The sequence below is a fragment of the Malaclemys terrapin genome, chromosome 6, assembly GCF_027887155.1.
Source record: "Malaclemys terrapin pileata isolate rMalTer1 chromosome 6, rMalTer1.hap1, whole genome shotgun sequence".
Taxonomy (NCBI): Eukaryota; Metazoa; Chordata; order Testudines; family Emydidae; genus Malaclemys; species Malaclemys terrapin.
The window spans coordinates 121,060,593-121,082,849 of NC_071510.1; the positions used below are offsets into that span (position 1 = coordinate 121,060,593).

The following is a 22,257-nucleotide window of genomic DNA, read 5'->3' on the forward strand; positions in this document are numbered from 1 at the left end:
TCAGGGCAATGCGTGGGCAGTGATTATGGATGCAACATTAATGGAAGCTGCATATGCTCATCTGAGAGCAGAATTTAGCCCTATGTATGAAAGGTGCTACATAAAACTAAATCCTGTTTGGGATTATAGTCACTGTTATATAGTGGCTTCCCACCTTTGTGTCTTCAATCTTGCTTGTGTGCTACTCAAAATAGACTCTAGCACTCAGGGCCGGCTCCAGGGTTTTGGCCGCCCCAAGCAGCCGAAAAAAAAAAAAAAAAAAAGAAGCCGTGATCGCGATCTGTGGCGGCAATTTGGCGGGAGGTCCTTTGCTCCCAGCGGGAGTGAGGGACCGTCCGCCGAATTGCTGCCGAATACCTGGACGTACCGCCCCTCTCCGGAGCAGCCGCCCCAAGCACCTGCTTGCCAGGCTGGTCTCTGGAGCCGGCCCTGCCAGCACTGCTCTGTGACTATCAATTCACGCATTAATCTATCGGGCCAAGCTTATCCCTACTGTAACGCCATTTGGTCCATTGTGTAATGAACCAGTCTTACACTAAGTCCCCAAACACGGGACTTATGCTGCCCATCCTGCACCTACTAAGCCTGCTTACTGACTTCCTGGGGACCTAAATTGTTTGATTTAGTCCTTTCATTTAGTATGCAGCACACCTGCTATCTCCCAGGATCACAAACCCTTTTCAAATCCTTTTTCTCACCATCTCCTGCGGATCAGATGGCTTGTCATCACAACCCTAGGCTAATTGTTCTCCCATCTTATGGCTAAAATGTGGTTTTAAAAAATCCACTTATTCAGGGTTGTCATGGAGCACAAGCAATGGGCTTGGGGCCCCGGTGCAGTCACCCAGGCTGGCTTGATCTCTCTCTCTGACAGGTGGACCAGAGTTAGAAATGATGCACAGACCAATCTTTCCTCCATCTGCAGCAGTTTGAGACCCTGCAACTGCCTGCACCTATCATAAAGTTACAAATCAGTGTTACAATCAGTTCAATGAATGGTTGGTCTGTATTAGTGTGGAGGAGAGGAATAGCCACATGCACGTATCCAAACTAAAACGGGGCTAGGCTCACGTTAATGGAGAGACGAGGAAGCTTTTAAACTAGGCCTGTCAGGCCCAGATTGGCTCCCGCTGAACGCAAATGTGACTTTTGCCCATAACTTCAACAGCAATAGGAGCAGGTCAGTCAGTGACACATGGAGTCATCTGACATAGTTCCTCCTGTTGCGTAAGGTGGGAATATGTTGTCCCTAGATTCTGAACCCAAGGGGCCACATTCATCCCTGGTGTTACAGCCGCAATGTCCACGGCGTTACACCAGGGATGTAACATCTGGCCCTGCATTGTTAGAGACACGCGCATCCTTGAATCTCCCTCCCTTGTCTGTCTTATTATTTTTCTACGCTGCTGAGCCTTGAGAGTCGATTTAATGATGGTTCCAAGCATAAGACTGGATACTAAGAAGCTATTAAAGTAATCCTGTAATGTGCCTTTCACTTGTCATAATTTTACCATCTAGGCAATTTAGAGATACCGAATCTCACCCTCCTGTAGGGGGAGTTTTTGCACACAGTGGATGACCTGCCTAGACCAGCGTTTCTCAAATGTGGCCACTGTGGCTGCATGCAGCCACCAGGGGCTTTTCTTATGGCCACAGCCTCCTGGGCTGTGATTGGGGTGGGAGAAGCAGTGGCCCCTCTTCCAGGGCCACCAGTGGGGGTTGGGCCCCCACCCTCCTCCGGAGACATAAATGCTGGAGGTGCAGGCAGCTGGTGAATTTCCCACTTTCCCTGGTGGGAGGGGGTGGGCAGGCTTCAGCCACGGGGCTTTGGGCTCCATCCATGCGATCGCAGACTCTTGTTCCAGGCTCTGGTCCACCCACACCATCGTCCCTGGGACCCACGGCCTCCCTGCCCATCTCCCCATCGACGGCTTAATTTGTCCCAGAGCTGAGTAAGTCTGCTGTGAAAAGTGATATTAGCAAACATATAAATATCTCTTTTCACAGCAGCAGACTTAGCAAGTTTTTTTTAAAAAAGCAATCAAAAAAGCAAAAGCAGCAACAACAAAGACGAGAACACGCAAAGCATCCTATTTCTGTTTCTATTCTGTTTAGGTCCAGTAAAGAATAGATACCACTGTACATTATTGTTATTACTGAGTCTGAAAAAATCCTGAAAAAATACATAAATAAATTACAATGATTTGTACATAGATATGTGCATATTTATTTGTTTTTCCTAAAGTGAATTAAGTATTTTAGGAAAAATTGTCAGCGTGGCCACCAGCAAGAAAAAGGCACTCTGAGGCCACTAAAAAATTTGTCATGTGAACCCCTGGCCTAGACACTGCTCATGCTGCTAGGATGGCAACATACCGATAGTGGTTGTTAAATAGACGTTCTATTTCACATCTTCTAGGAATTAAAATATTTTCAAGCCCCTCTGAGGTCTCTGTCCCCACCCCTCACCTAAGCACAATGCGAAATTAAGCAAACAGGATATCACACAAAGCAAACTTGCACCATATGGAAGGCAAATTTTGATCTCTGCTCTCCTGCCACCCCTCTTACCCTGTTGTTGTCTCCATTGTCTCCTGTCCCCACTTCCGTTTTGTATTTTTTACAATACTATTCCCCTCATCTAGCAAACTCCTTCTCTCCCTCTTCAGTCCAGCCCTTCGAGCAATTCCTCCTCCCTTATTTATTTCAACAGTTTTTTCTTTAGCCCTTATCTGCACGGTATTCAAGCAGCCCACAGTCATTAATGAGTTTGTCCTTACAGCACCCTGTGTACTAGGCAGGTATTCTTCTTATTTTACAGATGTGGGACTGAGGTCAGAGAGACTGACCACCTGACTTGTAAGGTCACATGGGAAATCTGTTAATGAGTCAGGAATACATATTACACTTTCAAAGAGCATATTATTTGTGACAGGTTAGACCCCCCATTCGCAGTCTCACCTGATGTGCTGGGGTCTCATTGAGTTCCCCCTTTGCAGCAGCCTGGGTTTCCTCACTCTGTTCCACTGTACCAGCCCCTCAAGTCTTCTCCAGCGCACGCACACAGGTAGGGACACACCCAGTTGCAAATGGACATGGAGACACTGAGATCAGCTCTGTGTGGGAGAAATCAGCTCGGGGATTGCCCAACACTCACGTGATCATCTCCTTTGGGGTATAAACCCCAAATAATATTGTCTTGAGCTGTATAGAAAGATCTGCATAGCACAAGCTCATAAAAATTCACCCTTTCCCTCAGTGTGGAGAGAGAGATGCACAGCTTTTTGACCACCCCACCAGATATGAATTGCACAAACTGGGTTTTGAAATAACCAAGAAATAAGTTTATTAACTGCAAAAGGTAAATTTGAAGTGATTATAAGGGATAGCAAACAGAACAAAGCAGATTACTGAGCAAACAAAACAAAACATTCAAACTAAGCAAGTAAATAATTTCTCACCCTAAATGTAATTTCTCACCCTCAATGTTGTTTTAGGCAGGTTGCAGAGTTTCTGTAGCTTAGAGTTCCAGTTATTTCTCTTTACAGACTGGACCCCAGTCTCAGCCTGGACTCAGCCCCAGCCTTTCCCTTCAGGTGTTTTTAGCAATCTTCCTTCTTGGATGGGGAGGCAATGGAGAAGAGTCCTGTTTGCCTTGCTCCCCAGCCTTAAATAGAATTTACATAAGGCGGGAACCCTTTGTTTCCAGTGGAAAAATACCAGCAGTGTCCAGCAGGCAGTACTCCATACCAGGTGACATCATTATGTGACCCTGCAGTGTCAAAGCAACATCCCAGGAAGCACCTCAGGAAGGTGGGAGATTAGTATCTCCAAAGTTCTATTGTCCTTCTTAAATGGCTCATTCAGGCTGATTGCCCACTGTGGGTGGGCATTCCCCCACATACACACACAGTTATAATTGTTACAAAGTCAATATTCCTAACGTCAGATACAGAAATGATACATGCCTACAAATTTGATAAACACATTCAGGAGATCATTACCTTTTCAATGCTACCTCACATGACCCATCTTGCATAAAACATATTAGTTACACCATATTCATATCATAACAATATTTCTATGATGAATATGAGGTGTAACGTCACATTATGCATGTTAATTAATGAATCTTTAACCCGCCTCCCAGCAGGGTAGGTTTTATTATTCCAATTTTAGGTTTGGGGAAACTGAGGTACAGAGAGATTAAGTGACTTTCCTGATGCTACAAAGTGAGTCTGTGGCACAGCTGGTGTTAGAAAGGCAGAGCTCTCTGGTTTCCACTCCCAGTGTCTGACTACTAGATAATTCTGCCTCAAGTAAGGACTTGAGATAGAAGATAAGTATGTAGAAGATAAGCAAGGAATGAGAGTAAGAGAACGGAGAGAGAGAAAGATTAAAGACAGTGAAGAGAGAAAGAGAGAGGAAGACATTGGGAGAAGTGTGAAACACACTGATTCCTCCTCCTGTCAGGGATAAAGTGCCCCTTACTGGTGGGTGGTGGGAAGGGATTGTCTTCTAACTTCAGTGTTACCCTTCACCGGACCATATGTAGGATCAGCAGACTTAGTCAGGTTTCAGGTTTGCTTACAGGCATTAAATGACATTGGGTTCAGTCCATTGATGCTTGCCTTTGAGTTTATTCACCCTCTCTAGGGTAACTGGAGATAACAGGATTGTCAGCCTGACAAATCATTGTAAATATCCCTCATCCTGAGAAGAAACAAGTGAGCAGGAGGTTTCCTGGGACGGGTTGATATTAGAGGTGTATGGGATCTGCTAGTCTCTCCCTGACTAGTTTGCATAGAGCCGTCATTGCTATTCAGACCTCCTTGGAAATTAATGCTGAGCTTTCAGACAGTTAATCATTTCTTCATTTGTTTGTCCTGATCTGCCCTATGACACTCCAGTGACAAAGAGGTAATTATTTAGACTGATCAGATCCTTCTGCAGGAGCTGCCCGAATGATCAGGACCATCCTTCTGTTTAGGGCAGAAATGGGGCCATCAGGGACCAAGCGAAGTCCTTTAGAATCTTCTCTTCTTGTTTGAGCTGAACTTTAACCAGATATCTTGCATCCATAGTGTACCTTCAAAGCTGCCCTGAGATGGAACCTCTGTAATCTGATGAGGTGATCATATGGATCCTAAACTCCATATCTGAGTTCATTCACTTGCTTGGTCTTGCTTATGTAATATTTCAGAAATCCAGATTTGACCTCCCCCGCTACTAAAACCTCAGTTCAGGCTGCAGTGGTTTCTTGTTTGGATTTTTGCAAGGGGCTTTTTGCAAGGCTCCCTGCTGCTTTCTGACACCACCCTTGACAGGACCTCCAGAATTATGCAGCCCGGTTAATTTTCTGTTTTCCCATTATTTTCACATTACTTCAGTATTCATTCAACCACACACTGGCTCAATCCTTGTAGCTACTGATTAAGGCCAAAACGTTGCTATTGACATTTACTGGTCTGAAAACTTCAAGTCCTCTTGGTTTAAGAGAACTGACTTGTGAGTACTTTCTAGTGCAAGTCTGTAAAACTTAGTCTATCCAGAGGGTCAAACTCCATGGTTAATTATTGCCTGTGAGTTGGCCTCTAAATTAGGATCCTGCACTCCCTTCCATCCACAGTAGAACTCCCTTTGATATCAAGTAGAGATTTTTCACAAAGATCAAGGGAAAAATATGGCATTTATGTGGTAACTAAGGTCTTAATTATCAGGGGGTAGCCGTGTTAGTCTGTATCCACAAAAACAACAAGGAGTCCAGTGGCACCTTAAAGACTAACAGATTTATTTGGGCATAAGCTCTTCAGCATCTGAAGAAGTGGGGTTTTTTACCCACGGAAGCTTATGCCCAAATAAATCTGTTAGTCTTTAAGGTGTCACCGGACTCCTTGTTGTTTTTAAGGTCTTAATTATCATTGTTATTTGTTCGAGATTTTTATTGTCATGTTCAGCATCAAGCAGTGGGAAAATATGATAATTTAAGGGGGAGATGATATGTTATGATCATAAATCCATCCTTTGCAGCCACAGAAAAGTGCAGACCTATCTTGGGAGGCTGTTTTTGAATATTTGATTCTTTGTCCCAATTACATATTAGGCCACTATTTCTGCCTCCACTTTCCCTTCCTTCCCCATCCTCTTTTCTTGTTTCTTTTCTTCTTGTTTCTTTCCTCCTTCTTCCGCCCCCACCCCATTGCATTTCTTCCTTCTTGCAACTTTCAATTCCAGAGGCTTATCTTACCTTTTCCCCATTCAGGCCACTCAGACGATAAGCAACAAAATAGTTAATGCTGACTTTTTAAGTGGTGCTGTTAGGCTTTCGAATTAATACCCCAATGAGATAGGTTGGTGGGGTGGTTCACACATCTCAGAGTCATTGTTTCAAGCTGTCTGCAGATTCAGGCAGAAAGCACTGCATTTGGTCTTGTCTATATGGGCAGTTAGTGTGCAGCAAGTCAGGGTATAAATCTACAGTGCAATAGCTTACCATGAGCTAACAAGCGATGTGGACCTTGCTATCTCACACAAAAAGTTCTGTTGTACATTTTGATCTATTCCCATTTCAAACAGCAGTGGATCAAAGTGCACTACGGAACTTTTAGTGGATGGTAGCACGGTCCACACCACCAGTTAGTACATGGTAAGCTAGTGCACTGTAGATTTACATCCCAGTTTGCTGCGTGCCAATGCTCCATCTAGACAAACCCTTAGTTCATGTTTTCAAGGTCTTCTTCACAACCACAAGGAACTTAGAATCATAGAATATCAGGGTTGGAAGGAACCTCAGGAGGTCATCTCCTCCAACCCTCTGCTCAAAGCAGGACCAATCCCCAACTTTTAAAAACTTTTTAAAAACAAAAGCTGAGATTCTGAAGCATTGGCCTCACTCTGCTCTTTTTGAAGTCAATGGTAAAACCCCCACTGATTTCGATAGGAGCAGAGTTAGGCCAAGGCAGAGAGCTTTTGAAAAAATCTCACTCTTCGTTTTCCTTGCAATTCATTGTTTGTGCAAGTTGCCTTACTCGTAAGAACAGTTCTATTACGAAATATAGAGGTATAATAGAACTCCAGAAAATACATTACAAAGTTATGGACCCGATCCTGCATACCCATATTCCTCCTTGCGAGTAGTCCTAGGAGTGCTGTAATGTATCTTCTTGAGTTGTAGTATAGCTCTATATGTTGTTAAATTCTTGAATGGTTCCATGTGTCACTCTCTTTAGTGAGGGATCCTGACACCTAACTGGACACTTTTTCTCTCCTTAAACTCAGCTCATCACCTTGTGGCTTGTCCTTACCATGAAGAGAGAACAGATTCATAACCAGACCCTTAGTTGCATTCCTTAGGTATGTTTTTATCTTAATTCGATCTCTTCTCTGCCATTTCAAGTTAAACATGTGAAGCCTTTCCTCATAAGACATACATACCTTCCGTTCCCTTGCTGATCTCCTCTTGGGTCTTTTCCAAAATTTGAATGCCGGGCTTTAAACTTGATGCTTCAATTGCTGCACAGAGTATTCCAAATGAGGCCTGAGAAGAGGGTATTATAACATGGAATTATCATTTCCTTTATGAACAGATCCTCCCGTCTGAGCATTTGAGTGTTTCTTCTGCCAGAAGGGACCATTGTGATCATCTAGTCCAGGGGTAGGCAACCTATGGCACGTGTGCCGAAGGCGGCACGCGAGCTGATTTTCAGTGGCATTCACACTGCCTGGGTCCTGGGTCCGTGGGGCTCTGAATTTTAATTTAATTTTAAATGAAGCTTCTTAAACATTTTAAAAACCTTATTTACTTTACATACAACAATAGTTTAGTTATATATTATAGACTTATAGAAAGAGACCTTCTAAAAACGTTAAAATGTATTACCGGCACGCGAAACCTTAAATTAGCGTAAATAAATGAAGCCTTGTCACACCACTTCTGAAAGGTTGCCGACCCCTGATCTAGTCTGACCTCCTGTATCACACAAACCATAGAACTTCTCCAGAATAATTCCTAGGCTAATCTTTTAGAAAAACATACCTGATGGCAGGCCAGAGAACAACTGGAGTTGTCCTCCCTCTCTGCTTCTGGAAGGAAGAAAACCCTTCATTTACATGTCTCAGGCAGTTCCTCCTTCCTAATTCACTTCCTGTGCAGATAACAGCTGCCAATTACACTGGTAAAAGGACATCGATGGATCACCTCATCTGTCCATCTAAATGCCATTAATTTCCTGGTAAATCACCCGACAACCCATTCCCTCACCACAGCACAGCTCAGCTTCTACACTATCCAGCCAGACCATGCTGGTAAACAGCTTTCATTGGGAAAACAGTATTGTCACCCCAAGTGTTCAGAAATCATGAGTGAGGCCCCCCAAATCATAGGATCGGCTTAAGAATCAGAAGTTTCTTTTTTAAAATAATCATGGTTCTTTTTCTTGGGCTGCTGGCTTTTGAACCTTTGGGGAGCTCTCGGCTCATGGTCTCAAGCTTTGCTCCAGAACCATGAGGGCCAGAAGTATTTTTTTAAAATGGAAGCTGAGATTCTCACATACGTACATGGTTCCAGAGCTGGGGCTTTAAGAAAACTGCCCAACGTCATGATGAGTGTTTGCACCACTAGCAGCAGCTATGGTTCATATACAGACTAACACGGCTACCCCCTGATATTGGTTTATAACACTTCAGTTCTCCAATCAGGGAATGGAAACAATACCATGTGACTTTAGGCAAGCAATCAGATGTCATAAATAATGACAGGGAAGGGATTCTCAAACCTTTTTCCAATGGCCCACAAATCAGAGACATCTAAATTCCATCATTATTAAACCTGTGGGTCCAAATTGCAAACTGAGCCAAGTTTCAAAGCTCTTTGCACATGCAATAATCTGGTGTCACATGCACCTGTCTCTCTCTCTATGAAATTACCTACTTGGTCCATGTACACTTATTTTGCAGGCACATCCCAGGTGCTTATCTTTGACAATTTGGCCTTTTAATTCCACAGGTTTTTGGTTTGTATGTAGCAAAATCAGGCTGAGCAAAGTGAAAGCTTCAACCATAACTATAAACAATAATAAAACAATGAGTCATGGCTCTTGATATTTTAATTTTTTAATTTAATCCCCCCTCCCTTTTTGGTGAATGTCTCCTATCTGCTGTGTCAAGAAACGGACAACAGAACACATGCTGAAAGAATTAATCAAATGAATGACATGAAATATCAACTGCCTCATTTTCTTATTAGAGGGCTGCAGTTTAGCTGGCAGAGTGGAGAGGAATTGGCAAATTGGACCGGGACCTTTAATTTCACGGATGATGGAGCAGTGAAGAGTGGCAGTGACACAGGCACCAGGTACAGACACACAAGAGAATGACTATGGAGGGGAGAACTCCAATCGATGTAGATCTCTTTGTACACACTGGGAGTATCAGCATATATAACAGGGGCCAGATTCACCAGGCCACTCCAGGTGCTTTGCACTGTTCCTGGTGATGCAAAGCAACCAGGGCATACTGGTGAACCTAGCCCTCGATATGTATATAGTTGTATATATAAATTGTAATTCCCTGTAGTAGAATTGTTAGGGTGCCTAATAGAAAAAAAATAATTCTGCCAAGATGTTACTATTCCCTTTATTTACTCTATTTTGAAAACTTTTTTTCTTAAAGGAAACCAGTTGAAATCCCCCAAAGATTTACCATAGAGGTGTTGTTTTAATTTGTTATGGAAGGAATGCTGGTGCCTTAATCTACTCCCATTGTTTATTAATTGATTGCTAAAGACAATATATATATAGCTGGTGGTTAAATGAAACATATAAATGTATTATAAGGTGATTTAACCAATTTGGGCCCCAACTCTGCTATCAGGTTCACATGGACCAATCCTTGTATCCATGCAGAGCCCCATTGACGAGGAAAATGATTCACCTGCACAGATCCAGTTGCAGGACTGGAGCCAATACTGAGACTGTCCTCATGAGAATGTGGGTCTGTGTTATTCCTCCCCAACCTCAGAGGCTGGTCCATGAAAGAGATTAATGAATCTGTTACTGTTCCTAGCTAGGGGACTTAGTTATTTAGCTCAAGCAATAGCTGTTTATGTATTTAGTGCTATTAGTCTTGAGGTCAAATCATGCGGTTGGCCTGTCAGGGGTGGTTACACAAATGGTTACTCAACGTGGGGGTGCCCTCAACTCCTACTGACTTCAAAGGGAATTGAGGGTGCTGACCATCTTGCAGCATCAGGTACAGTATATAGAAGGGTAGCTCTTAGAAACACAGTTAAGCGAAAAATGTAATAAAAAAAGCCAAGCCAGATTGAATTCCTGGGTATAAATACAGCGCTAGAGTGTCTGGATAAATTAAACTCTCTGTGTGAAATATCATCATAGAGTATTTCAGTAACCATACCCCACTACATCTAGGGAACTGACAGCATTTGAAAGGCATATGGAAGTACAAAGGCTGTCCTGTCAAAATCATACAGTCGCACTCAACTAAAGCAGCTCTCTGCAATTCCTGTTAGGGATCCCTGAGCTGTAATGTGATATCGTATCAGTGCTACCAGTCACTCATTCTGTTTAACGAGACAAGGGAGCCTTATGAAAAGAACCAACATAACTGCATTTTTAGCCCATGGGCTAAAATGGTTGGTTTACATATTTTTAAATTTCATTTGTTGTATTGATCTTTGTTTATATTCTTTGTGCATATATTTACAGTCCACATACACCAAGTCTTCAGTCTGGGCACTTGGCATATGAGAAAGTCCCTCTCTCAAACATATATTAGGATCCATATGCCCACATCATATATGACTGTAAATTGAAAATACATAAATAAGAACTATATGTATGAAATCCCTGGAGGTGATGCCATATGATGAATTGCCGAGCTAGGTGATAAATTGCATTTACCAGGCCCTTTTGGCCACCTCCTCTGCCCTCTGCTCAGTAGACTTCCCAGGCATTTATCCGAACACTCCAAAACTCTGAGCAGCTAGACACTGCTGATATTGATTAAAAACTGCCAGCCACAAAAATGATTCATTCTTTTTACCAAATGTGGAACTTGCTGCCTAAATGACATTGGTCTGAGGCATGTTGATTTTAATTCTATATATAAGTCCCTGGGGAGGTGTCTAATGAGCACAAGGTAGATGAGGTGGTCAAAGGTGCATAGTAAATGTGATTTATTGCATAGTCTAGTTTACCAGAGAGTATCACCTCCTTGTAAAGTGTATAGGTAAATATTTATATCAATTGGAATAGATATTATAATTATATAAAACTAACACACCTCTGACCAATTGTGAGGGTTCATGCCCCTCCTTACAGGGCAGCACGGCCTAATGGCCAGAGTCCATATAAGCACCCCGGGTTGCAGGGCCGTAGGACCTTACTACTGGCTCAGCAGTGGGGGGGTCCTACCAAAACACACTGAGGCTTACCAGGGTCAAAGTACCAGTCCATCACCTCCCCTGGGTTGCTCCCTACCAGCTGGGGAGTTGGGGTCTCCCACAGATCCCAGGGTTCTCCAGGGTTCTCAGGATCCATCGCCTCCTCTGGTTCCTCCCGCAGTAGGGGTTCGTGCCGGCCTATAAAAGCTTCTGTTCCTGGCGGCTTCAAGAGTGTCAGCTGGTCCTCTGCAGGCGCTTCCCAGTTAGGTCCTTCCCCTGCAGCCGCCCACCCACTGAGCTGAGTTCCCTCCTTTTATACTCAGTGAGCATCTGGAGCATGCCCAGTTCGAACGGGGCGGGACTTCCTCTGTCAGAGCTACTGGTCTGACGTCACTGGGGCTAGTGCGGGGCGGGGCTGCCCCGTCACACCAATGCAGAGCTCTATGATGTATATAAATAATGTGTGTCTGTGTATGCAGCACTGAAGGTCACAGGGTATGGGGGGGGTTGTCACTTCTGCGCTGCCTTCAGAGCTGGGCTCCCAGTCAGCAGCCCCGGAGCTTCCTGTAGCCGGGGGAGGTTCCCGGAGGTGGGTCTGACCCTGACCTGGGAGCAGCCCCTGCAGGGGAAGAGGAAGTTCTGTCCCTCCCCAGCCCGGCCAGGACTACCAGCCGGAGTCCAGCGCATGGTAGGAGCCCCCATCCCCTGCAATAGCCATGTTCCACAGGGGAGATCAGATTTCACAGTCCGTGAATTTGGCAGTGCCTCACCTTGCTGGACTCAGCTCTTAATAGAGAAGGGGCCAAAATTCTTCATGAGAGAGAAGCAGGAAGAGCCCAAAGTATTGCTTGTGATGCTAAAAAGGGAAACGGGGAAGAAAAATGTTGTTCAAACAGAGTGATTGATGTTATAAGATTTGTCATGTGCTTTGATAGGCCCTCCGGGGGGGTCATATGGATAACAAGATCAGCTGCTTATTTCAAGCAGAGTGATGGGAATGAACTTGATTAAAAGAAGTAAACATCAGTGTATTCAAAATGAGAGAGTTCTGAAAGGATGGAATTAAAATAGGTTTCCCTGCAGCATCCCCCATCATTGCGTGTCACAAAGGAGCTAATGTGGTCTCGATGCATCACCCTAGAAAGCAAAGAGAGACCAAAGTCTCTCAATTTCCAAAAATTAGATTAAAGATATTATTTCTAAAGCTGCACTGATGTTGACACATTGTGTCCTGGGCATGCCTTCTGAAGAGACTACATGACAGTCCATGTTACTGTTGATATCACCAGAAGTCCCTCTCAGAGCAATCAATAACCACGTAAATGACCCTGAAAGTTTGGAGGCTGTGGTATTCTTATCAGTACTGTTACATAGTGCCCTCTGCAAGGAGGGTTTACTCTGGATGAATAGACAAAGAATGGGCTACTAGTCTGAACTTTTGATGCTTCCTCAAGGACTGCTTTTTCTTAGTTCCTGCTGATACTCCTACCACTGTTGCAATATTGGTGTAAGTATAGGTTGGAAGTGACCATGCAGATGCAGGAGAATATACTGTAAGGAACGATTCTGCAATGGCAGGTCTAGACCTTAGGTCAATTCCCATCTCTATTGTCTGTGATAAGCATATTGAGCAGCTGAGCTAAATAGTGCTAAATCCCAAATGAGCCATGTATTAAATGTGAGAAGAGGAGGTGAAAATCAGATTTCTACTGAACAGGAGATGAGATCTGTTGCCAGGAGGACACAGACAGGAAGAGCTACTAGTGGTGAAGAGGGCACCCCCTGGAATGACCATCATAATCTTAACTGTGCAGATGTGTGAATTGTCTGCAGATGTCATGGGGCTTTCTCACATGATTCCAGAATGGAGACATCCCTGAAATCCAACAAGAGGAACCAACGACATCCCTAAGAGCTAGTCTACACTTGAATCACTACAGTGGCACCGCTATACTGATGTAACTGTGCCGCTGTAGTGCAGCCAGTGCTCTCTGCTGGCGGGAGAGAGCTCTCCTGTTGGCTTAATAACTCCGCTTCCCTGAGCAGCAGGAACTTTGTCGGCAGGAGAGCGTCTCCCACTGACATAGCGCCGTGCGCACCGGCGCTTCGGTTGGCGTAACTTACGTTGCTCAGGGCAGTTGCTCAGCTTTTCCACACTCCTGAGCGACTTAAGTTATATCAAAGTAAGCGCTAGTGTGTGCTAGTGTGTGCAAGCCCTAAGATTCACTCAGGTGGGGATGCATACAGCTAGAGTCATCATCAGTGCACAGCCTGTGGTGCAGATCCGGAGCTAAGACCTTGAGGCTCTTAGGCTACGTCTACACTATGGGGGGGGAGATCGATTTCAGATACGCAAATTCAGCTACGCGAATAGCGTAGCTGAATTCGACTTATCTGATCCGACTTACCCCGCTGTGAGGACGGCGGCAAATCGACCGCTGCGGCTCCCCCGTTGACGGCGCTTACTCCTACCTGGGCTGGTGGAGTACGCGCGTCGATTCGGGGATCGATTATCGCGTCCCGACGAGACGCGATAAATCGATCCCTGAGAGATCGATTTTCTACCGCCGATCCGGGCGGGTAGTGAAGATCAGCCCTTAGTGATGAGCGAACATCCACAGTTTGGGAATTCAGGTCCAGTGTGGGGAAGCATCCAAATTTTTGGATGCTTGACTGAACCCCTAGAATGTGGAAAACTGGGCAAAAAATCTCATGGGAACAGCCTTCCTATTGGTATCTTGACACTTCTAATGCTGTCTCTAATCTGAAAGTGGAGAAGCTTGTGGAAATGGAAGAAAACTAAGTTAGCCAAACATTTCAGAACCTCATAAAAGGTTGGTTCTAAAAACTAGTGAAGGTTCAGGGGGTTCAAAGATTCATAGATTTTTAAGGTCAGAAGGGACCATTGTCACCTTATGGGTGAATTCAGGAGAATGTAAGGCTATGAGAGTAAATTTAGACAGAAAATCCAGAGTGGAGCCCCAAAGGCGCTCAGGTACTAACATTTTAGTATCTGCAGCGGATTGGGTACCAGATATATTTTTTCTTCCTCTCCTATGGATTTTACCGGTGACACTAAGAGGGGGGTCCTGATGCATGAGCAACTCAGGGCCTCCATATCATTTGCCCAGGCTTGCGCCCTGGAGAGGTACTCCAGCATTGCCTCGAACATCGACACAACACGGGAGGCAGCAGTCACTGGTTCTAAGCTCTTATTCGATTGGTGTAGTGTTGAGTGCCAGGGGCGGCCTCTGACGGAGGGAGAGATCATCGTATCTCACTGGGCAACTATCGCCAGCCATAAAACTGGTCAGCCCCCAGACAATAGGGTGTTGTCCCACCACAGTTTGCCTGCTTCAATGGGTGCTTGGAGCTTAGAGTTTTATAACATGACAAGTAGATTGTAACCAACGCACCAGGCAAATCAAGTAAAAGAAAGAAAACATCCTTAAAGATAGGGTGCTGGAATGTTCGCACCATGACAACTGGATTATCTGAGGACCTTCAGCGATCAAAGATGCATATAAAAACTGCCGTGATCAATGACAAGCTGAAACAACTCAATGTGGATATCTCATCCCTCCAAGAAACACAGCTAGCATCAAGTGGATCTCTCATAGAAAAAGACTACACATTTTTATGGCAGGGGAAAAGTGCAGAAGAAACGCGAGAGCATGGAGTAGGATTTACCATCAAGGACTCACTTCTGGGGATGATTGAGCCACCTACGAATGGATCAGAGAGAATTTTGGTACTATGCTTGTTCACATCTAAGGGCCTAGTCAAACTTGTGAGTGTGTATGCCCCAACACTCGCCTCGTCTTCTGACATCAAGGACCAGTTCTATGACCAGTTGAACCCTGCAAGATGGGAGTGTCTCAGTACTCGGACTTGAGCCCAAGCCTGACCGTCTACATCATGTGGTGGGGTGTTTGCCCCACACTGGCTCATAAGGGGTTAATAGAGCCCCTGGGAGGCCGCCAGGAGGCAGCCAATCAGAGAGGGGCTGCAAGGAGCAGCCAGTCAGAGCTGGGCTGGCCCATATAAGAAGGGCTGCAGAGCAGAGCAGCTTCAGTCACTCCCTGGAGCTTGAGGAGGAAGGAGGACTGGCTGCCTTGCAGGCAGAGGGCAGCAAGCACCCCGGACATAGCGGTGTTGCAGGCAGAAACCCAGGGAGCTACGGGCAGCTCATGGCAGGCTGCAGGGATCTGCAGGCTGAGGCCCTGAGACAAGGGCAAAGAGGGTGCTGGGGCTGCGGGGAAGTGGCCCAGGGAGATCTATAGATAAGTCGGAGGGGACGCAGCAAGTGGCAGCCATCCACAGGGTCCTTGGGCTGGGACCCGGAGTAGTGGGCAGGCCCGGGTCCCCCTCACCCCCACTTATCACTGAGGAAGCGGCTGGACTGAGGGACTGCGATACTGTTCCCTGGAAGGGGGGAACATAGAGTGTGGCACAGCTGGAGGGCTGTGTCATGAAAAGGATGCTGCGGTCCTGGGAGTGACATGGGTCCCAGGAGCAGAAGTGACATTGCCAAGACATCACCAGTAGAGGGTGGACTGACATACAGAGCGAATCCCCAGGGCAGCCAGCAGGAGGCGCCGCAGTGGTGAGTCACACCCCATCACACACCACAGTTGAACAGCCCCTTAGACTGAGCCCCGTGAGCCTGGGTCAGCTGGCACGGGCCAGCCAGAGGTGACTAATTGCAGTGTACACATACCCTGTGTAGCTTGACACTTCTCTCTCACCAACAGACGTTGGTCTAATAAAGGATATCACCTCACCCACCTGGTTTTTCTAATGTCTGGGACCAACATGCCTGCAACAACACTGCTTAAAACACAGGCACGGCACATGGTTTCATGAGCCACTCCCAGACCGGGCAAACGTGCATCAGCAGTAGGCTGTGTAGGGCATTGTTTTTCATTGCCTTTCTGGTTACAGGCCTACAGCAGTGTTGCAAAATAGACAGTCTTGGCCTGCTAGGCCAGACTCTTATTAGAGAGAAGACAAAAGGTGAAGGATAGGAAAGTGAAAAAATAAGGTAAGGAAGGATAAGGACACTCACCAAGTTTCACATCTGGGATTTTGCCAGAGCCAGTGGAGGTGGCGATGTCATTTGGGTCCCTTTGACTGGTTGGGCCTGTTCAGGGCATTTCTCAGGCCCAGGACAAAGAAGGCCCAGTGGCGTTGTGGTGGACTTCAGAGTTTCAGGAAACGGGGATAGCAGCCACGATGGTGAAGCTTGCACCTTCCTACTTTTCTTTTAGTCACCTGCATTTTTGGCCGACAGCTGCTGCTTCTTAATTTTTCCCCACGAGGTTTTCTTTTAAGGACCCCAAAAGGGAGTGGTGGGTGGAATAGCCCTTCCTCTTATTATTCTGTTTACTAGTTTGGCCTAATTTTCCACACGCCAATTTTGGTCTATTGATTTTTCAGTCCCCCACTTTTCTTATTTACCAGGCATGCTGTTAACACAGTCTTTGAATTAATTGACTAGGCCTTTTTTGTTTAGACTAATTTAGTCTTTCTGTCTCCCTTTCCCACCTTCTCCCCTTAACTATTATTGTTATAGGGTGTTGTGACATTTAATAGACTTTTACTCCCTCCTTCCACTTGATCTTACAATTAGGATAACTTTGTAGGCCCAGTTATTACAACACACACCACCCCCACACAAGTCACTCCTTCACTTTAAAGACCCTTCCCAGTATCTAGCTACCACGGATAGTTTATCAGACTGCAGAAACAGCATACAAAGCAATGTGACTTTTTTGTCCCGGGCTCCTAGAGGAGTGTAAGTTGATCCACACGCTGTATTGTTCCCACTCCCTTGCCAGTTCTGAGCTGCTATGGAAGCCGGAGATTCCATTTGGCAATGGTATGTTCTCAGGTATTCTCTTTCACAGATACCATATGAAAGGTTATTTCACTTAACATCAGAGGCCAGTGTTCCTGGTGCAATCTCATTCTAGTTAACAGGGCTCCACTGGTGTAGAGTGAGAGCAGAACCAGAACTCCTGGGTTCTCATTCTGGCTCTGCCACGCCAGTCATTTAACCTCTGCATTAGCTTCCTCATCTGTAAAACTGGGGCATTACCTACCTACCTTTCAGGGATATGGTGAGGATTAGTTGATATTTGGACAGCTGTTGGAAGATGTAAAATGCTAGGTAAGTGTTACTGTGTGGCTAACAAATTTGGGGCCAGAATTTAAAAGGAGATAATACATTTATCAATTTATTTGGGCCAAATCCTGAAATCTCTGTTAATGGCCAAACCTTGCTAGCCTTATTCTCGTATTCACATTGAACTATTCATGTGAGGAAGGCAAGAGAGACTAGGCCTTCACTCAGATCCTCCAGTAAAGTCAATAGGGCTTTTCCCTTATTTAGAACTTCATAAAAGCCCGCAGGACCGGGCCCTTTACTTCTCATTTTCTTAGCCAGCGGAAGGTGTTTGGTTTTGGAGAAAAGCTTGTTCTTCCTGCAGTGAGATCATAATCCTGTCTATATGGCATCAGGATCCCTTGCTGTGGAAGTGGAACTCGCAGTCATCACAAACTGAGCATGCTGACTTAGATACAGAAGCCGGTAGGAGAGAAAGCTCTCATTTAAAGACACATGTCTGATAGTGACACTTAACTATATTTTTTAAATCTGCACAACGTATCTAATGAACCGGTGGCCCAATGGCAGAGTCCCTCTAGGGCAGGACTGAGGTTGCAGACATTATAACTGATGGAGCATGATCAAGGAGATCTTGGAGGTCAAGGAGAAGAGGTAACTTAACTGCAGTTGATCAAAGAGCTCAGAGTTACAGTAGCCAATGCATGAGCACGGTACCAATTCCTTCGATCAGTAGTGAACTCAAAAGCTGCACATCTATAAATAAAAGCATGAAAGAGAAATGAAGGTTAGAGAGGAAGAAAGCCTCAGCTCGTAAAAGCTGGAAGTCCACAGTGCAAATCACATTTCATTTCACTACTGAGAGTCATACGGAAAGAATCCTCTTCCTGCACTCACAGCTGTAGGTGTTGTCTTAAGACGTGGGATTTGATGCTAGAAAGAGCCGTCAAATATTAGATAACCAAAAGTGACCTGAATGTACCTACAGTAGTTTGTAAACAAAGTGTACAGGGTACAACTATGAGAAAATCTAACCCAGTGTGTTTGCATCTTTGGGCATGTTACAGGTCCTGTACGTGTGCTGTATGTTTTATATAGTTCTATCCATTTTGGACATATGTGAAGATTCCTGTATTTTTGTGTCAGTGTGTATATTTTTGCATCGGAGTGTATTTTCAGTTAATTGGTGGTCTTGGGAGTGGGGGACAAAAATTACTCAGGTTTCCAGAGATGGGGGGAAAAGTTAAAGTAGAGAGAGGTGACATTCTGGGCATGCAGTGTAAAAACTTCTTTGAATTCATGGAAGAATGATCATTGTCCTTGGGAAGGTAGAACATCGAGCCCCACTGGGTAAAAGGGATGGCTGTTGAGTGTCTGTCAGTGAGAATGTGCACCTGGGTAATCAATAATCTAAAACAAAATAAAATGTACCCAGCTGTCATTTCATAGCTGTCTGTCAAGTTTAGACTAATGGAGAGGACAGATTTCTGTCATGTTACCTATTTATGCTAATTATACTACTTAAAAGCCTAGCGCCTCATCAGTTGCAAGGAATTGCATAATGTAGAGTGGGAGTTAATAGGCAGAACCTTCACTTATAATATAGTGAGTGGGTGAAGGTACAGTGCCTCTCATGGGAAAGTACCACACACCGCAGTTCTGAAGGAAGAGGCCTACCTCTGTTTCAGCAAGCTGCCTCTATTAAAAGCAAATAAATAGAGTAAATGCTACTGGGGAGAAAGAGAGGCAAATAGGATTTTATTTTAATATATGTTTAATAGATAGCATTTCAGTAAGTCTTTAAAGCTGGGACAGCTTGGCTCTGGGGACTGGATATCCTGGAGCTAGAGGGCTTCACTTCTGGCTTGATGGTTCAAATCCAGATCAGGGTGATAGCCCATGTGATGGTTGTTTCATGGCTTATGTGAGGTGAGCTGGTTTTAGATCAGTTCCTACTGCACCAACATCTAAATCACAGTTAGCGCCCTTTTCTAGCAGTCTCACCAGAAAGACTAATGGTTGGACTGGCATGGAGACTGAGCCACCTTCTCCTTTTTACAGGTGGTCTCTCCTGCTGAATAGGGCTGCTAAATTTCTAATCTCACAAAACTAAACATCCTTGCCTCACCCCTGCCCCACCCCTTCTCTGGGGTTTTCACTGGGCTGGGGCTGGGGTAGGGGGTGGGGGTGCAGGAGGGGTGCAGGCTCCATGGTGAGGCCAGAAATGAGGGGTTCAGAGTGCGGGAGGGAGCTCCGTGCTGGGGCAGGGGTACGGGAGGGGATGAGGACTCTGGATGAGGGTGCGAGCACTGGGGTGGGGCCAGGGATGAGGGGTTTGGGATACATGAGGGGGCTAAAGGCTGAGGGGTTTGGAGTGCGGGAGCGGGCTCAGGATTGGGGCAGAGGGTTGGGGTGTGGGAGGGAGTGTGGAATCTGGGATGGGGCTCAGGGCTGGAACGGGGGTTGGGAGGCAGGCTCTGGGAGGGAGTTAGGGTGTGGGAGGGAATTCTGACCTGAGGCTAGGGGTTGGGGTGTGCGCTCCAGCTCTCCCAGAAGCAGCCGGCATGTTCGGCTTCTAGAGGCAGAGGCGGCCAGGCGACTCCATGTTCACAGGCGCCGCCCTCCGCAGCTCCCATTAGCTGTAGTTCCCGGCCAATGGGAGCTGCGGAGTCAGTGCTTGGGTTGGGGGCAGCATGTGGAGCTTTCCTCATTGCCCCTGCGCCTCGGGGATGCAGGGATATTCCAGACGCTTCCAGGAGCTGCGCAGAGCCAGGGCAGGCAGGGAGTCTGCCTTAGCCCCGCTGCACTCCCGACCGACTTTTAATGGCCCAGTCAGCAGTGCTGACTGGAGCCGCCAGGGTCCCTTTTCAACCAGGCGCTCTGGTCGAAAACTGTGATACTGTGGCAGGCGATGAATCTGCGAGCAGCAAGAGCAACAGGCTGGAGCGGAGAGCTGGGCCCAGCCCTGCAGGCCAGAGCTGCCAGTATGAGGTGAGTGCCGGGTAGGCTCAGCCCCCCAAGAAATATGTTCACCGGCCGCCTGTGTAGGACCCAGTCCGAGGAGCCAGGCTGCGAATCCCTTGTTCCCACAAGATCCTACTGAAAGCAATGAGGCTATTTGAGAAGCGAGGTGCTGCTCAGTGAGAATAAGGGGCTCACAATATGGCCCTCTAATCTTTTCAAATGTTATTTAATGGAGTTCCTCTGTTATAAATGCAGTACTATTACTGGGGTTTCCTTTCATCCTGTAAGCACTGTTGAGTTTTAGTATAATCCCTTCCCCCACCCCATTCCCCCTGGTTTATAACACATCCTTTCTCTTCTCAGCATTTGGCTTGGCTGTTTGTGTAAACAGGAAATGATCCGGGGGGGTCTCTGGGACTCAGGACATTTCATACATAGCTCGTAAAGTACCATCTCCCTCTCTGACGGAAGCCAGCTTCCCCCCCCCCCCCCCCCGCAGGATTACCATATGGTAACGTGAACTGTTTGACGTCAGAGCTGGGGTTCTCTAATTTAGGAAATGGACGCAGAATGGGAAAGAAGAGTGTGCATCTGGATTTTAACAATGTCTTTCGGTATCCAGGGACTTACTGTGTATTCTGTTCATTCGGGGTGATACTCACCCCTGTGCAGAAGGCCAGCACCAGGTCCACACACCCCTTATGTCCCACATAAGCCCCTATGGATTGGTGCCTACCGTGTGGTGGACGTCGGCATGGCGTTGCATTTCATCCTCTAGCTGTGGAGGGAAATGCGCACATTCAGGGTTGCCCTCTCCTCTCGCTCACAGCAGTCGAAGTAAGGAGTGACTCCAGTGAACTCAGTGAAGCGGCGCTGTTGAAAATCTAGTGTCAGAGGAAGTCAGAGGAGAATCAGGCCCTCAGTTTATAGTTACTGTTTTGTACTACAGCAAAATACTGTCATTGATCACTCATCCTGCCTTACTGTGTTACCAGCGTTGCCTTGAGAGAATGGAAAGGACAGATGGCAGAGGCCAATGGGAGAGAGGGGTGGCTCATGTTCATACCCATTGCAAGGACAGGCTGGGACCCTGCTGTATGGAGTAACCCCCATGAATACAGTGTGGCTCTTTGTCTCCCTCTAGTGCTCAGACCGTGTAAAGAGCATTATGAGTTTGCTACTATCTTTGAGATGGGTCCTTTAGCTCATGGGTTCTCAACAGTTTTCTGTCTGAGCCCTCCCCTCCCCAAACATGCTATAAAAACTCCATGGCCCACCTGGGCCACAATTGGGTTTTTTTGCATCTAAAAGCCAGGACTTGCATTAGGGGCTAGCAAGCAGGGCAATTGCCTGGGGCCTCATGCCACAGGGGCCCCCATGAAGCTAAGTTGCTCAGGCTTTAGCTTCAGCCTGGGGTGGCGGGGCTCAGAGCCCTGGGCTTCAACCCCACATGGTGGGGCTTTGGCTTTCAGCCCTGGGTCCCAGCAAGTCTAATGCTTGCCCTGCTTTGTGGCCCCTGAAACCTGCTCATGGCCCTTTAGGGGGCCCCAGACCCGTGGTTGAGAACTATGCTTAAGCAGTGGTGAGCCAGGCTTTTTAGGTCCAGAGGGACTGGGTTCAAATCCCACAGATGACCCAGGTGTCATTAATATTCAGTCCCTGTGCCTAGCTATATGCAGTAGAAGTGCACTGCATCATGCCTTCAAAAACAGCAGCAGCTGGTGGGGCTTGGTGGTGTTTCCTGACTGCAGCCTCAGCCTGGTAA

General features: G+C 46.2%; 1 protein-coding gene across 2 annotated transcripts in view; it reads left to right on the forward strand.

Annotated features, from left to right (window-relative positions):
- The window catches only part of ST8SIA5 (ST8 alpha-N-acetyl-neuraminide alpha-2,8-sialyltransferase 5), a 100,179-nt gene that overhangs the window by 43,511 nt on the left and 34,411 nt on the right, over positions 1–22,257 (forward strand). Inside the window, exon 3 of one of the 2 annotated variants that reach the window (XM_054032957.1) lies at positions 9,245–9,352. The exons of the other annotated variant lie outside the window; for it this stretch is intronic. Coding sequence (XP_053888932.1) covers positions 9,245–9,352 — 108 coding nt within the window. The remainder of the gene's footprint in view (positions 1–9,244; positions 9,353–22,257) is intronic. 2 annotated transcript variants of the gene reach the window in all.